Raw genomic sequence first — 17,082 nt, forward strand, 5'->3', positions numbered from 1 at the left:
CACTGTGAAGTCATTTGAAAGAACCGAAATCATTCAGTGATATGAAACTGTAATGTGGCCAAGACCTGCCTAGAACTACTTAATCTATCTGTTAGATTATCTGAAAATAACTGCACAGCTTAGAACGTTCATCATCCAATCAGAATCAAGCATTCAACAGCCCCTTAGTATAAGACAGAAATAATGCATGAGCACAGGAATAACACCGATATGACTGTGAATCTAACAGTAAACTGCATGTCCTCTGTCAGATCTGAGTCTTTCTCTTTCTCAATTTATCTTCTTTAACTGCTGAATGACAAACTGACTGTCTTTTCTCTCTCTTTCTCTGTGGCTTTTTTGTCTGCTTTTCTCCCTGCTTTTTCTTTGTTATTTTCAAATTTTTCATACTCCTGTATATGTTCATATCCATGTCTGGTTTCCTGCTTTAATCCAACCATCCATCCCATACGTTCCTCACCACCACATCATTATTTGGTTGCTGTGTAAACACTGATTTCCTGAATGCTGCATTTGCTGCGGCTCCTCAGTGGCCCCTGCGTCTGGCGAGGGGCTCCTGCTGCAGGATAATGCTGTTTCTGCTGAGATCCGAGCTCTGCTCTCATCCTATTACAATGACAGGTGAAGTGGTCTGACCTCATGCTCGAACCACATAAGATGCTGCTGTTCCACATCAACCCAGGCCTTGTTTTTAAATGTAGAATTTAAATATGGTTCTAATAATTTATGAATTAATAGCAGTGATCTCAGACCTGTATTATTATTATTATTATTATTTTATATTATTATTATTATTATTATTATTATTATTATTATTATTATTATTATTATTATTATTATTATTACTGTTCATTTCATATTATTATTATTATTATTCATTTTATGTTATTATTAATATTATTCATTTTATATTATTATTATTATTATTCATTTTATGTTATTATTAATATTATTCATTTTATATTATTATTATTATTATTCATTTTATATTATTATTATTATATTATTTTATATTAGTATTATTATTGTTATTATTATTCATTTTATATTATTATTATTCATTTCATATTATTATTATTATTTACATTATATTATTATTATTGTTATTCATTTATATTATTATTATTAATTTTATATTATTATTATTACTATTAATTGTAAATTATTATTATTATTATTATTATATTTACTAATATAAAATATAATAATAATAATAATAATTTAAAATGAATATTAATAATAATAATATAAAATTAATAATAATAATATAAATTAATAACAATAATAATAATATAAAATGAATAATAATAATAATATGAAATGAATTATTATTGTTATTATTATTCATTTTATATTATTATTATAATTATTATATTATTATTTATGTTAGTATTATTATTGTTATTATTATTTATTTTATATTATTATTATTATTATTATTATTCATTTTATATTATTATTATTATTATTCATTTTTTATTGTTATTATTATTATTATTATTCATTTATTATTATTATTATTATTATTATTATTATTATTATTCATTTATTATTATTATTATTATTTTATTATTATTTTATATTAGTATTATTATTGTTATTATTATTTATTTTATATTATTATTATTATTATTATTATTATTATTCATTTTATATTATTATTATTATAATTATTATATTATTATTTTATGTTAGTATTATTATTGTTATTATTATTTATTTTATATTATTATTATTATTATTATTCATTTTATATTATTATTATTCATTTTATATTATTATTATTATTATTATTATTATTCATTTATTATTATTATTATTATTATTTTATTATTTTATATTAGTATTATTATTGTTATTATTATTTATTTTATATTATTATTATTAGAGAATTTGCTGTATTTAATTTTTAATACAATTATTTGATGTTTGTTTTTTATTTGCTTAATTTTACTTTCAAATTATATTCTAAAAAAGCTAATAAATAATAAAATACATAAAAATGTATTAAGCGATACTATTTTAGTTTAGTATTTTATTTTAATTTGTGAAAATTAAACCAGATAAAATCAGTTTAGTTTCAAAAATTATTACTTTTTTTAATTTAATTGTTTTATTTGATCAAAAATCATACAATGAAACAATAACTTTGTGTTACTTTTAGTTAAAACTTGTTTTTTGATTAGTAATATCAAAGACTGTAGAAATACACAAGACGTGTCACTCGAATAGTTTTGAATGGGGAAAAGTGTAACGGTCAATATGGCGAATGAACCAAGGGATCTCAAACTCAAATTGGCAGGTGGCCCATATCAGTGACTTACCATTCATAGGAGGGCCGTTTTAACATCCTAGCAAACGAAAAAGTGGAAACCTGTAATTGATGAACTCAGACATTCTTCCCCAGAGTATCAAAGCTCCTTCTTTCTGTTTCTTGTTGTACATATTGAAGGGGTAGTTTAAATTCCTATTAAAATACAACAATTTAATAAAAGGGATATTAATAATAATTGTTATGTTCAAATCAATTGTTACTTAACCAAAAGTTGAACAGATAGCATAAGACAGCAGAATGCAGTTTGAGTAACTTTCAAGAAAGTTTTAAAGACATTTACAGGCAATTATTCTTTTCAATATATTTTTTGGAAAACTACAACACAGAGGGGAACAGTATGTACATATACACTTTTACTTTTACATGTTCAGTTTAGGCAGCAGTCAAATTTTACTAATGCACATTTTTTACACAATTTTTAATATGCAAATGTGGAAAATCTATTAATGAGACCATTTAAATCGAATATTAGCAAAATTATCACCACCAGCATAATGTGTAAGCCATAAAGAGGTGTTCGTACAATAAAATACAGGTGGTATAAAACTGATTATAATCAAATGACCCTTGAATATTTACAAAATAGAGCTTTGGTGAAAATAGAGCACTTACAGACATATATTTTAGCATTTAAATGAGCCCCAAAAATAATCTGCACGTGCGTTACTCTCGACCGCACACTGAGAGAAACTGAAAGTAACCCAAATAGTAGAGTACCTTAAAATGGCAATCTGAGACCCCTGCTATAAACTGACGATTCTCTGGAGGAGCGGCTCGGACCAGACGTGACTTTCTGTAGAGTTTATGTGACTCGAACATTTAGAAATGAAACTAAAGGCTCGGTTGTTGTTTAATTTTAATGGTGGATCCGAATATGAAATTTAATTGTAAACTTGGCACTCAATTTGATGTTTCCCCATTCAGACAGATTGCCGTGCACTGTATGTACTGTCGAGTTAAATGACTTGCCTTAAAGGGACTTTGGTAATATGCATTGCTAAGAACTTAATATGAACACTTGATTTTTCTCAATATTAATTTTGTTGAACCCTCAGATTTCATATATTTAAATAGCTTTATCTCGTCTAAATATTGTCCTATCCTAACAACTCATACATCAGTGGAAAGCTTATTTATCGTATTTCTAAAAACAGATACTTATGAACAGCAAAAATAAGTCAAAAAAGCTCACCTGCTAAGAACAAAAAATAAAACCCATAATATATGTTAATCCAGAATGATCTTTAAACAGAAAAACACCGTTAGTTCTTAGAGAAGAGCCAGTCCAGTTTCTTCTACTAGAAGTTTTTCTGTTTCCCTTCACAGTTATTGACACCTCTGACGACATCGGCACGGTCACAGACATCCTCACTCGTCGTATGGAAGAGTTTGAGCTGAGGACTCAACTCGGGTCTCCCCCTCACTGGATGTCCTTATTTGAAGAAGATCCTCCCAGATCCCCCCTCAACCACCAGCGCCTGGCACCCCGCTCGCCCAGCCCCCGCCTGCACGGCCGACCGCCCCGCAGCCCTCGCCTGCTGTCCTCCAACGCCAGCCTGACCTCCGACAGTGACAGTCCCGCCAGCATCAGCCCCTGTTTTCGTCAAGCATGGTCTCCCGATTCATCTTCTTCCTTGTCAAGCCGCTTCCGTCCACGAACCCTCTCTCTAGACGCCAAGCTGTCCACCCTGCGCAGCCAGGGCTATGGAGGCTATCGGTGCTCCTGTCAACCTCCAGTCGCAGGCTCTGTGTCTCCCCGTCCCGCTCAAACAGGCCTGTCCTGCTCCAGCTCCACCTCCAGCAGCAGCTCCAGCGAGGGTAGCAACAGTCAAGAGTCAGACCTGGGCTTCTCAAGGCCGTCCAATGCTAGGCGCAGTCTGAGGAACCTGAGGGCCAAGCTGGACCCCCGAAACTGGCTGCAGAGTCAGGTGTAGCATCTGAACCAACATCAACTTCATCCTGGAGGAAACTGGAAAAGTTTTGGAGAGCAACATGCGGAATTCACTTTTTCTTCTGCCTTTTGATGGAGCTTCAGCAATGGGGATTGTGCTTTATTGGGTATAAAATAAAATGAGTTGTTAATATATGAAGCAGTGCACATAGTTTCTTCATGCTCAGTGGTTTGGATCTTTGGGGATTGTGGTGTTGTTTTATGGGACAGATTTGTGGTACAGGTGTTTTTGGGTGGATTGAAGATCTTCCTGGTTTAGTAAGATCTTCTGATTGAACTTCTGGCCAGTGTTTGTGTCTGTTTCTAGAAGGTGCTGTCAGGCTCATGCCTGCTGAGCGTTCAACATTGCTAATGTTAAGACTGGAAAAAACACGGATGTTCAACAGTTTGGAGCAGGTGAGATTTAAGAAGTTTTTTTTTGTTCGGGATGCAGTAATTTAATCTTATGTGTGGGTCAAGAATTCATCATAACTCTTATTCCTGTGATGGAATAGCTGAATATTCAGCATTATCACATCAGTTTTCAGAGTCACACCATCCTTCAGACATCATTCTGAAATGCTGATTTGCTGCTCAAGAAGCATGGTTATGCATACTAAAATGTGGAATTTTGTTTTTTAAATGATGCTTGTCTTTATTTTTAGCTGAATAGAAAGCTCAATATAAACACAATAGACAATTTAAGGACTCCAAAGCTTTGAAAAGCAGTGTATTTCATGACCAATGAGCTTCACGAAAACAGTGGTGATTTAACTACCATCAAATTTAAAGGGATAGCTCATGTAAAAATGACATAATTCAGTCATCATTTACTCTCCATCATGTCTGTGCAAACCTGCAAGACTTTCTTTTTTTCTTTCTCTCCATCTCACAAAAAAACCCATAAATAAAGAAATAATATTATAGATAGATAGGAGAATAGACACAAAAACATAACTAAAAATAATAATATGGATAGATAGATGATATAATTAAAAGAGAATATAGCAATCCAACCTGATTTTACATGTAAACGCAACTATTCTACATTTTGGTGGATCTGAGGCCAATTTCAGTTTCAGTCACACACAAAAAAAGAGATTTTACCAATTCATAAAAGTTAGTCAGTAATTTGCCAAAACATAATATGGCCCAAATATCCTTGAAGTTTTGCTTGTTTGTTTGTTTTCCCATACAATTATGATTGGTCAATGAAACTAAGACAATGTAGTTACCAACATTTACATCTATCTATCTATCTATCTATCTATCTATCTATCTATCTATCTATCTATCTATCTATCTATCTATCTATCTATCTATCTATCTATCTATCTATCTATCTATCTATCTATCTATCTATCTATCTATCTATCCATCCATCCATCCATCCATCCATCCATCCATCCATCCATCCATCCATCCATCCATCCATCCATCCATCCATCCATCCATCCATCCATCCATCCATCCATCCATCCATCCATCCATCCATCCATCCATCCATCCATCCATCCATCCATCCATCCATCCATCCATCCATCCATCCATCCATCCATCCATCCATCCATCCATCCTTTTTCCTGTCAATCAAGTTTCAAACATGGAGAGTAAACTGTGAACTACAGTATGAATGAATGAAATATCGCCACAACTGACGATTTCCACTTTATTTATAAGTGCCACTGCATCTTAATCACACCAACCTGCAAAAACAAAAGTGTTTCTGTATCATTGTAAGAAAGTTCTGCATCTTTTGTGAATTTCCATAATATGAACATTTTCAATAACTGACTTTATTTTAAGGTGCGCTCAGTCTCAGTTTGGTTGATGTTGTGCTTTATGGTCATTTTGCATATACACTGAAAAAACTACAATGTTGAGTTGCAGAAATGCTTTATTGTAAGTCATTTGTTTTGTGTGAGAAAGTGACTAATAACAGGAGTGTATATCTTAACAGAATAAGACATTTATTATACTCTCTCAGAAACAAAGGTACAAAACCTGTTACTGGGGCCGTATCTCTTCAGAAGGTACCTTTTTGGTACCCTACATGGGCGTTTTGGTACCTTAAAGGAACAATTGTACTTTTAGAGTACACTTTAGTACATTCAAGGCACTAGGAGCTACAAATTAATACACTTTAAATATTAATATGCACATTTAGATGACACAATGGCTTTGTAGTTAGCACTGTTGCCTCACAGCAAGAAGGTCGCTGGTTCGAGTCCCAACTGGGCCAGTTGGCATTTCTTTGTGGAGTTTGCATGTTCTCCCCGTGTTCATGTGGGTTTCTTTCCTCCGGGTGCTCCGATTTTCCCACAGTCCAAACACATGTGGTATAGGTGAATTGAATAAACCAAATTGACCATAATAATGTATGAGTGTGTGTGTGCGTGTGTGTGTGCGTGCGTGCGTGTGTGCGTGAATGAGCGTGCATGGGTGTTCCCCAGTACTGGGTTGTAGCTCGAAGGGTATGTGCTGCGTAAAACATATAGTGAAGTAGTTGGTGGTTCATTCCGCTGTGGTGACCCCTGATAAAAAAGGGACTGAGCCGAAGTAAAATGAATGAATGTGCACATTCATGCTATAAATGTGGACCTGTTAGGTACAAAATTGTACCTTTTGAAAAGCTAATGCCTCAGTGACAGGTTTTGAACCTTTATTTCTTAGAGAGTCTTAGATTCACCGAGAGTGTTGTTCAAAAATAATAGATTCTTTATTTGTTTGACACCTGAGGAACAGTAGTACTGAGTGCACCTTTAACATACGGTAATAAAAGAATAACATCTGCTGCTCTGTCTGTTGTAGTTCACGAAATGCTCTTTTGCTTGGCTTCAGTATGTATGCAAAGGTCCAGAATTCTCAAGGTTTTGAATTCATGTTTGTGATGGGATTTAATGTGATTAAACGTTTTCTACCCCGACTGTGACGACCTCAGGATTACTGTACATACTTTCTCTCGCTCAGTAAATGTGAACCACATCTGTCTTTAAACTACAAAATCTAAATGCACATTAAGCAGGAATCAGCACAAGCAATGAAATATGGTGTTTTGTGTGCTTTGATTGAATCATGCTTTTTCTGTGGAGCCGTCACAGTAAAGGTCTGTCTATGCAAAGCTACAACAGCTTAAAGTTAATGCTGTATTCTAGATTTCCATTTACGGTACAAGCATTCCCATGTAGAAATCTGATACATTGAAATTACATATACGACATGCAAGATCATATTTGGATTTCACGTATATACATTGTCATGTATGCAATATACACTCGCCGGCCACTTTATTAGGTACACCTGTCCAACTGCTGGTAAACGCAAAATGTTTAATCAGCTAATCACATGGCAGCAACTCAATGCATTTAGGCATGTAGACATGGTCAAAGCGATCTGCTGCAGTTCAAACCGAGCATCAGAATGGGGAAGAAAGGTGATTTAAGTGACTTTGACAGTGGCATGGGCTGGTCTGAGTATTTCAGAAACTGCAGATCTACTGGGATTTTCATGCACAACCATCTCTAGGGTTTACAGAGAATGGGCTGAAAAAGAGAAATTATCCAGTGAGCGGCAGTTCTGTGAGCGCAAATGCCTTGTTGATGCCAGAAGTCAGAGGAGAATGGCCAGACTGGTTTGAGCTGATAGAAAGGCAACGGTAACTCAAATAACCACTCGTTACAACTGAGGTATGCAGAAGAGCATCTCTGAATGCACAACACATCCAACCTTTAGTACTGTTGCTGACCATGTCCATCCCTTTATGACCACAGTGTACCCATCTTCTGATGGCTACTTCCAGCAGGATAACGTGCCATGTCATAAAGCGTGAATCATCTCAGACTGGTTTGTTGAACATGACAATGAGTTCAATGTACTCAAATAGCCTCCACAGTCACCAGATCTCAATCCAATAGAGCACCTTTGGGATGTGGTGGAATAGGTAAAACTAACCTGGCTTATGACAGTCCAATCCCAGCTCACATTCCCTGTTAGTGGGTGAATTCTGCTTCACAATGATAGGAAGAGCCGACACTGAAAGATCAAAAAGCGACGTCGATATGAACACTTGGCCGCCACAAACTAGTGCCTAAGGATTAAGCTAGTTCTGAATGCAAAAGTGGGTCCAACCTGGTACTAGTAAGGTGTACCTAATAAAGTGGCCGGTGAGCGTATATCAAATATATGAACACATATGAAATTATAGCCAATATATTTGAACATACGTTTTTCAATCACTTGAATTACAAACATATTCCAAATATGAACTTGTAGGTTATATTATGTCATTTGCATATAATGCTATATATCAGATTTCTATATGGGTTATTCAAAATATTTTTGTTCCCCTGTTGGCTTGCAAGTCAATTTTTTAAATTCACAGCATTTCTTCCAGTTCTGATAAATTGCGAATTTTCCTGAAAACTTGTGTTAGCAATATTTACCATAACTGAAGCTACTGTACTGTTATTAGCTCAATAAAAACCTCAGGAGTGAAGTTACTATTCATCTTGCCATAAAAATATTAAACAGATTCAAATGACTGTGATGCAGAAAACACATCTGCACAATATTTTAGGTATTATGTTTGATCTGTCATTTTAGATTAAAAAAAAAAAGACTTCCTTGTGTTTAGTCTATAACAAACATCTGAATTATTTTACAAATTTAAATGTATTGAATATAAAACAATTAAGTTGTCCTAAACAACTTTTGAATTGTGTTGTTCAACTCATTTTGCATTAGTTTGAACAAGCAGCAAAAGCCATTTTGTGAGTGTAGAAATATCAGCCTAACATTTCCCTTTGAATTGAGAAGGGTTTTTCCCTGGTTTTTGATGCGATACAAAATGAACAGTTCTCGGTCAGTCAGACGCCACAGATTTGTATTTAAAAACTGTATATTCAGTCTACATTATTTGTTATTGTAAAGTTTTGTAATTTTCATTTTGTGCTTTTATTAAAGTTGTACTTTACCATATTAATTTTGTTATAAAGATATCGATATTCTATGAGACTCTCATCCTGCTAGATAACATTGAATGTTTACCCGGTGGTAAGTGTCATTTCAGTCTGCATGTCTTTGGACACTAATAGATTCGTGTACATTAACAAATGACTGTAAAGATGTACCTTAATTAAAAGCGAATGCAGCAGTTTTGTTTGTGTGTGTGTGTGTAATTCTCTTTTATTTCTTGCAGTGCATTTGTCAAATGATTTTACTAGATATTTGACCCAGTATCCCTTTAATTTGATCTCATGCATTAATACACGTGTGAATAATAACTTTTTTTAATGATTGTGAGACTCAAAACAGAATGAAGGAAGGCAGTGAACTGGCTGTGAAACAAATCAAACCCATCAAAGCATTAAATTGCAGATTGAACAAACAAACAAAACACATCTAATTGGTTATTACAATAAGAACTGGCTAACTGGGAAAATAGAGGAGGGTAAATGTATTGGTGTGATTCTTCCATGTTAAAAAAAAAAAACTTTGTTAGCTGAAAAATTAAACCCTGGAATAAACCCTTTGCTAGGAGGAGGAAATATATCTGTTCATGTTCAGATAAATAAATTACATGGAAAAACAATATGTATTTAATCATATTTACACAAAAGTGAACATTGCCTTATCGTATACACTACCGTTCAAAAGTTTTTGGTCAGTACAGAAGGTTTTTTATGCATTTTAAACACGTTTATTAAGCAAACTTGATTTGAATTGATAGGAAACTTAATTAATTCAATGTGGGTTAAAAGGGGGTTAAAATAAGTTTTGGCAATGATAATTAATGGCCAAAGAAATGTTGTTGTTTTTTTTTAGCACCAAATCCACATCATGTTACACTGAAGACACTAAATAAATCAAAATAGAAAGCAGTTATTTTTTTAATGTAATCATTTTCGCAATATTACGTATACACGCTCAGAAATAAAGGTACAGGAGCTGTCACTGGAGAAGTACCTTTTCAAAGCGGTACATATTTGTACCTGAAGGGTCCATAATGCCCATTTATTTAATTTCATAACCGCCTCTAATAGCTATGCAAAAGGGAACCTATTTTGAGTGCATGTTCACTATAAAACCCAAAAGTGAAGGTAACTTAAACCATTTGAGGACTGCAACAAACCATTTGTGTAAAAATGAATCCTAATGAGTACTGTGAACTTAATTCATTTGAGTAAATGAAGCAAGGTGAGCACAGTAAAACCCAATAAATGAAGAGAACTCAAACCAACTGAGTACTGTAAAACTTAATAAGTTAAAGCAACTCAAACCGTTTGAGGAAACCGATTGCAACAAACCTTTTGAGTTAAAAAACAAATCTATGTGAGTACTGTGAACTTAATTTAAGTTGAAGTAATGAAGTATTTAATTAACTCATTACCTTCAACACTGAGTTCAAATCTCTTTTCAAATGAGTAGAATTAACTTTCAGTCAATTTTGAGTGAATAACACTCATTTCATTTGATAAAGATGACTGTTGGGTTTTACAGTGTAGTGGCAGTTAGTCAAATATTTGTAACCTAGCCTATAATAAATAATAATTATTGTTAAAGCAAGCTATACTGCAATCAGCTTATGTGCTCCATTGGGCATGATAATCTTAATAATATCTTATAGTGTGTGCTGTGCTGCGGTTTTCATATCTTGTAGTGTGCGCACATTTAAGATTTGAGGTTATAACATCGTTATGATGGTCAAAGTATGGTCAAAGGAAGTTCTTTTGGTATTAAATGTCAACTTAAAAATGTAGAAATTGAACATTCTTTTCACCCCAGTGCAATTTAATAGGGCACTATGAAGGGTAAAGAACTTAATTCTTATATTTGCTTAATTTTTGCAGCCTAGGGTTATGCTTCTCACCTTGTATTGTGTCCTTCCTAAAACATACAGTGCAGAGCATATTGTATAGTAAACAGTCATTTTTATCAAAGAAATGAGTGTGGTTAACTTAAAATTACTTAAAAGTTAATTTTACTTATTTGAAAAGAGTTTTGAACTCAGTGTTGAAGGTAATGATTAAATACCTCATTACTTTAACTTAAATGTAGTAAGTTCACCGTACTCATATAGATTCATTTTTTTAACTCAAATGGTTTTTTGCAAACAGTTTTGAGCGGTTTGAGTTGCCTTAACTTATTGGGTTTTACAGTACTCAGTTGGTTTGAGTTCTCTTCATTTATTGGGCTTTACTGAGCTCAAATAGCTTCTTTTACTGAAATGGATTAAGTTCACAGTACTCATTAGGATTAGTTTTTGAACGTTTCCTCAGACGGTTTGAATTACCCTAACGTTTTTGGGTTTTACAGTGTGTAAAAGCATGTTTATTACTAAGAAAACCAAAACAACCAAACAAAATGGCATTTTAATTGAACACATCACATCACATAAGGTACACATACAGTACCGTCCTATCTAGCATTGTGAAAGGCAAAGCTGAAAAATCTATGATTAAAACGCCACCTAACGGTCAAAAGTTGCAGGCGTACCTACTACTGCTGCGGCGACAGCAAGAATGGCGGCAGAGGGAACATATTGAAGTGGTAACATCTGTACATTTGGGTACTAATATGCACCTTTGAGGTACCACTGTGAACTCTTTGGGTACAAACAGAGTACCTTTAAGGTGTATTCTAGAGTCTTTGGAGCAAATGAAGAGTTTGCAAAAACCTCTAAGTGCCATCTGAATTTTCTTCTAATATTTCCATTTTTCTCAAGCTTCTATGTCTTGGTTTTAGAAATGTCACTTTTATAGTAAATAATGAGTTACTGTCATCGCTTTAAACATGAAATAACTGAACATAAACATGAGGCTTAGAAAAATGCTCATTGTAGAAGAAAATTACAGATGGCACTTAGAGGTTTCTGCATCTGAACTCCTCAAATGTGTCTCTTTTGAAAAAGTACTGTCCAAGTGACAGAGCCTGTACCTTTATTTCTGAGAGTGTACAGAATTGGTGAGCAGAAGCGATTTACTTAAATGATAATATTAATCTTACAGACCCTAACCTTTTGAACCATAGTTTATACGCAAGAATTTAAATCTGACAAGTTTCAGAATATTTAAAAACATGTAATGGCTGCCAAGTTCTATTCAACTGGTGTCTAATATCACTATGCCCTACGTTCAAGTGAATCTTATCATTTGACTGTTCCCTGGGTTCAAACTGAAATGGGGAAGCGAGCCTTTAGTCATGCTCCCCCCCTCATCCAGGAATACTCTTCAGTCTAAACTAAAAATGTCTGAGCTCATCCCAATCAAGTCATTTCACTCTATCCTTTATAACAAACAACAACAGTCCAATTCTCAACATATGTGTTTTTAACATATTGTAATGTGGTATAGCTGAATAACTAATCTGTATCTTTACTTTTTATTATTATTTTTCATAGGTCGTGGGTTGCAGATCTCTTGGCCAAGTCACCCTTGTAAGTGATTTTTTTTTTCCTAATTTCAAGAGGATTACGTGCTTATGATTGCTTGCAGCTGGTCCCGCATTATCCAATTTATGATTCACCAATCAGACGATTCCTAAGCCACTATAAATACCCTAAGTTCGATATAACAGCCATCTTCATTTTGAAGAATCCCCCTTCCACCCCTACTCCTCCTCCTTTCCTAGATGGGTAGCACAGTGGCCCAGTGGTTAGCACTGTTGCCTAACTGCAAGAACGTCACTGGATCTAGTTCTTACCAAACCAGCCGAGGTTTCTGTGCGGAGTTTACAAGTTCTCCCCGTGCTCACGTGGGTTTCCCCCGGGTTCCCCGGTTTCCTCTCACTGTCCAAAAACATGCTTAACTTATGTTATTTGACTAATCCAAATTGGCACCATAGACATGCTCCTAATAAGTAGCTATCTCTTAAAAGCAATCACTCTGTTCATTAGCTACTACAGCAGGAAAGTTCTCAAGATCTACCTTAGCTTAAACTCCCCTCTCGCCTTGCAAACGGGAGGGAGCCCCGGGCTCGATGATCTTATGAGCTCAGGGCTCTCTCCCGGGACAGCATGCCAAACAAGCTTTGCAATCAATCATCAGCTAAGTGTGAACTTTTGAAATCTGGTTAAATAAAGAAACATACATACAAAAGCACTGTTTGCTAAGGCACAATATTGTAATCATAGCATAGTGTCCTAGATAATGTCGGGACCCACTAGTTATGGTTTATCCTCTCTGCTAGGCTAGTTTATATCAATAAAACCCAGTTTTTTAAAGATCTGATCTTATTTTGAAAAAGTGTGTACATACAATTTTGAGGATAGAGTATAAGCTACAAAACGAGAGGAATTTTGAAATCTGATCAGGTCTCACTCTTTTCCTAAACAATTCTTTCGGCTCTCCATTAAGAAGTAAAAGATTTAGATATTGGCTTGTGCTCTTTTACAAAGTAAAACAATGGATGTTTTATAGGGCAGAGCTCTGAAAGATTCTCTGATTAGGGATTCGTAGATTTGACATCTGGAAGAAAGGCATACATTTGCACATTCATCTCTCTGTATTACATTGAAAAATAGTCCTAATTTAAATATAGCACTGTTTCTAAGCAATATTTTCTACATGAAGCCGTAAGCTTTGATTACATTTGGTCTCGGCCTTTCAAACAGCTGTAAACACATCTCTGCTTTAAAAAAACAAAACACATGGCATGTAACGGCTACATAACCTACATTATCAAACTGGTAAGACAGTAAAAAAGTTTCTATATTCAGGGTCAGCTGATTCGTGACTGTGTAAGCTGGATTAATAAACTGAAATCTGTTCTTCAGTAGACAGCTCCACCACCTTTGGTAATGATAACAGTAAGAACCGTGTGTAAAAAAATAAATGATGTAAAGTGTGTGATAATTTGTGTAACAGAAAGTGTACTGAATCAGTATCTGAGCTGGCGTCGTGTGAGAATCCTCCTCAGTCTTGCAGTGGACGATCATGAAAGGCTCCATTGTGGACTTTGGCTGCTTGTAAAGGATTGTTGGCCGGATTCTGCCTGTGAACGCTTCACTTCCAGACCCTTTTCCTGTGACTCTTAGTCTCAGAGCACATGCTATGTCCTCATGGACGGGGCTTTATGTTTTTAGTCCCTGAGAACTGGTGAAGAGAAAAGGGGAAGAGGAACCAACTTTAATTGAGAAGTCTTTAGATGGTCTCTACAAAGTTGGCAGGAAAAAGTCCCTGGCGTCCATCTTTGCTGCAGCCCCTCCACCACGCTTTGTCGATTGTTTCCACATCGCTGATGATGTCACCAGGTTCAAAAGACAGCTCAGTGTCATCCTCTGTAGGGAAGAGAGAGGTTTCAAAGGATTGTTCACCCCAAGATATATATATATTTCTGGATTATTTACTCTCCCATGGCTATTCAAGGTGTGTATGACTTTAACTTCAGAGTCCTATAATGCTTTTTACATCACTATGTTGCTATTTGAGTATGAAAATCTCCCTCAAACCTTGAGTTTATCAACTGGGGATTGCTTGATAACACTTTACTTGAATAGGGTGCTCACAAGACTGTCATTACATCTTTATAATCATGATATGACATGTCATGAATATGAAGGAAATTGTAAGCATGCTTATGACAACTGACATTGAGTGTCATAAACTGCGTCTCAAATGGCACACTATACACTATGTACTTATGCACTTGCACAGTCAACAGCATAGTTTATGTATGTAGTGTTGTCGCTAATGGAGCACTAATGTTTTTTATGAAGCAGAAATTCAAACCGTTTCCCAGATGACATGTGGTGGCTGCCAAGTTAGTGAAATAAATGACCAAACTACCAAATAATACCTGCCATGAGTATAATCGCATTCACCATTCACTCATTCTTTTTAGAGTTTTCAGTGTGACTGCACTACTTACACTATTTATACTACAAAATGGCATAAAATAGTGCGTAAGTATGCAATTTGGGACGCACCTATACTGTACGATCAGTTATGTTATTTTAAAGTCCCCATGAACCGGAAGCTGCGATTGTTATTTGTTTCATATTGTCACACAGTTCCTAGAGAAACAGAATATTAAATGACACAACAGTGGGTGTGGCTTGTTTTTCTACTGTGAGCTGATTGGATTTAGTAAAGTAGGCATTTAACTCAAAAAGATTGGGGAAAAGGGTTTGGGGAGAGTTATTACAAACTAACAGACTCCTCCTGCTCACCATTAATGTTTGTTGTCAAAACTGACAGTTTTTTTGAATTGATAACAGAGAACATATCTTGGCATAAATCTGCCATAAACATGATTGCCATAAGGACATTTATTCATTCATTCCTTTTCTTTTCAGCTTAGTCCTTTTATTAATCTGAGGTCACCACAGCGGAATGAACCGCCAACTTATCCAGCATATGTTTTACGCAGCGGATGCCCTTCCAGCAGCAACCCATCACTTGGAAACACCCATAGACACTCATTCATACACACTCTTTGTGGGGGAAACCAGAGCACCCAGAGGAAATCCACACTAACATGGTGAGAACATGCAAACTCCACACAGAAATGCCAACTGACCCAGCTGAGGCTCAAACCAGCAAGCTTCTTACTGTGCAGCGAACGTGCTACCCACTATGCCACCGCGTCACCTAAAGACATTTAATTGTCATAAATATTTTTTCAAAGGAACTAAATAAATTCCTCAGTACAGTGTTATTACTCTGTAAAATCATTTTAGAACAACATTATTAACATTTAATTATATTTAGCTAATTTTTACCACCGTAGTGATAATGATGTTATTATAAAATGTATGACAGTTACAATGGCCTCATAACAATCATGTTTATGACAGGTTTATGACAAGTTATGTTATTTTGGTAATGTCATGTTGTCAGGATGGACATGTTATGAACTATTTGCTTATGAAACAATGCCATCTTTGCATTTTAAATGATACAACTGAGTGAACAACACTCAACAGTTGTCACAAGGATGCATACATTTCATTCATATATAGCTGATGTGTCTTGTCATGATTATAAAGGTTTATCAACAACCCTTTTAATTAAAGTGTTACCGATTTGCTTTGTTGTAGGGCTGTACAACATTAGAGAAAAATATGATATGCAATAGCATGCTAAATAATGCATAAGAATAATCCGATCACCATAAACACAGCATGGAGTCACCTCTTTGCTGTCTTAATGCTTTCATAAGATTTTTTGATTGCCTGGTCATATTTCAGCAGCCCTCAGTAAAGAGCTTTGGACAAGAAATCCAGCATGTTTCACTCTATTTAGTTTCAGAGATGCGTGTTGACATGTAGCTAACTTGCCTGATGTGCTGAGCAGTCTTTCCAAGAGTGTGCTAATGACGAGCATACAGAGATACAGTACTTTTGTATTAAATCACTCAATTCAATATGTTGTTCAGCCCTAGCTTTTATGCTGCCTAAATATGGATTTTGGACAGTCTAAAATGGCCCACTATCATCAGATGCAAATCCTCCCTTTAAATCTCTTGAGTGGCAATGGACTGCGTATAGGCCAGGAGCCAGCCTGGTGAAAGAGGTGGCTCTTTTTTTCTCCAAAAGTGGAACTTTTTGCAGTTATTTAATTATGAAATTTAAATGTTGCATTTTAGTGACATTTTAAGCAGTTTTTTTTTAGCTGGATTAGCTTGTTGAATGGTCAGCATAACCACACTTTTTAATGTACTATCCTAAAGATTTAGAAAAAAGCTATATAAATTAAGTGCTTATTTTTAAAATACAAATTTATTACATCATATATCATTAGAAAAAAAAGGAATCTGTTAAAGTTTTAAAGTAAAAAATGTAGTCTATTGTCATTTATTAGGCAAATAACAAACTGGC

The 17,082-nt window shown here is 34.8% G+C and overlaps 2 protein-coding genes across 6 annotated transcripts in view; one reads left to right on the forward strand and one right to left on the reverse strand.

Moving 5' to 3' along the window:
* The window catches only part of rtkna (rhotekin a), a 164,949-nt gene extending 159,213 nt beyond the window's left edge, over positions 1–5,736 (forward strand). For 3 of the 4 annotated variants that reach the window (XM_056458191.1, XM_056458192.1, XM_056458193.1), the window contains exon 12: positions 3,662–5,736. In XM_056458191.1, coding sequence (XP_056314166.1) covers positions 3,662–4,269 — 608 coding nt within the window. In that variant the 3' untranslated portion in view covers positions 4,270–5,736. Of the gene's footprint in view, positions 1–530; positions 622–3,661 lie in introns of all 4 variants that reach the window. The other variant, XM_056458194.1, reaches the window with a different exon arrangement.
* A 408-nt stretch (positions 5,737–6,144) lies between these two features.
* The window catches only part of si:dkey-40c11.2 (drebrin-like protein A), an 84,987-nt gene continuing 74,049 nt past the window's right edge, over positions 6,145–17,082 (reverse strand). For both annotated transcript variants that reach the window (XM_056458196.1, XM_056458195.1), the window contains exon 16: positions 6,145–14,541. In XM_056458196.1, coding sequence (XP_056314171.1) covers positions 14,405–14,541 — 137 coding nt within the window. In that variant the 3' untranslated portion in view covers positions 6,145–14,404. The remainder of the gene's footprint in view (positions 14,542–17,082) is intronic.

Source organism: Danio aesculapii, chromosome 5 (assembly GCF_903798145.1).
Source record: "Danio aesculapii chromosome 5, fDanAes4.1, whole genome shotgun sequence".
NCBI classification, from domain to species: Eukaryota; Metazoa; Chordata; class Actinopteri; order Cypriniformes; family Danionidae; genus Danio; species Danio aesculapii.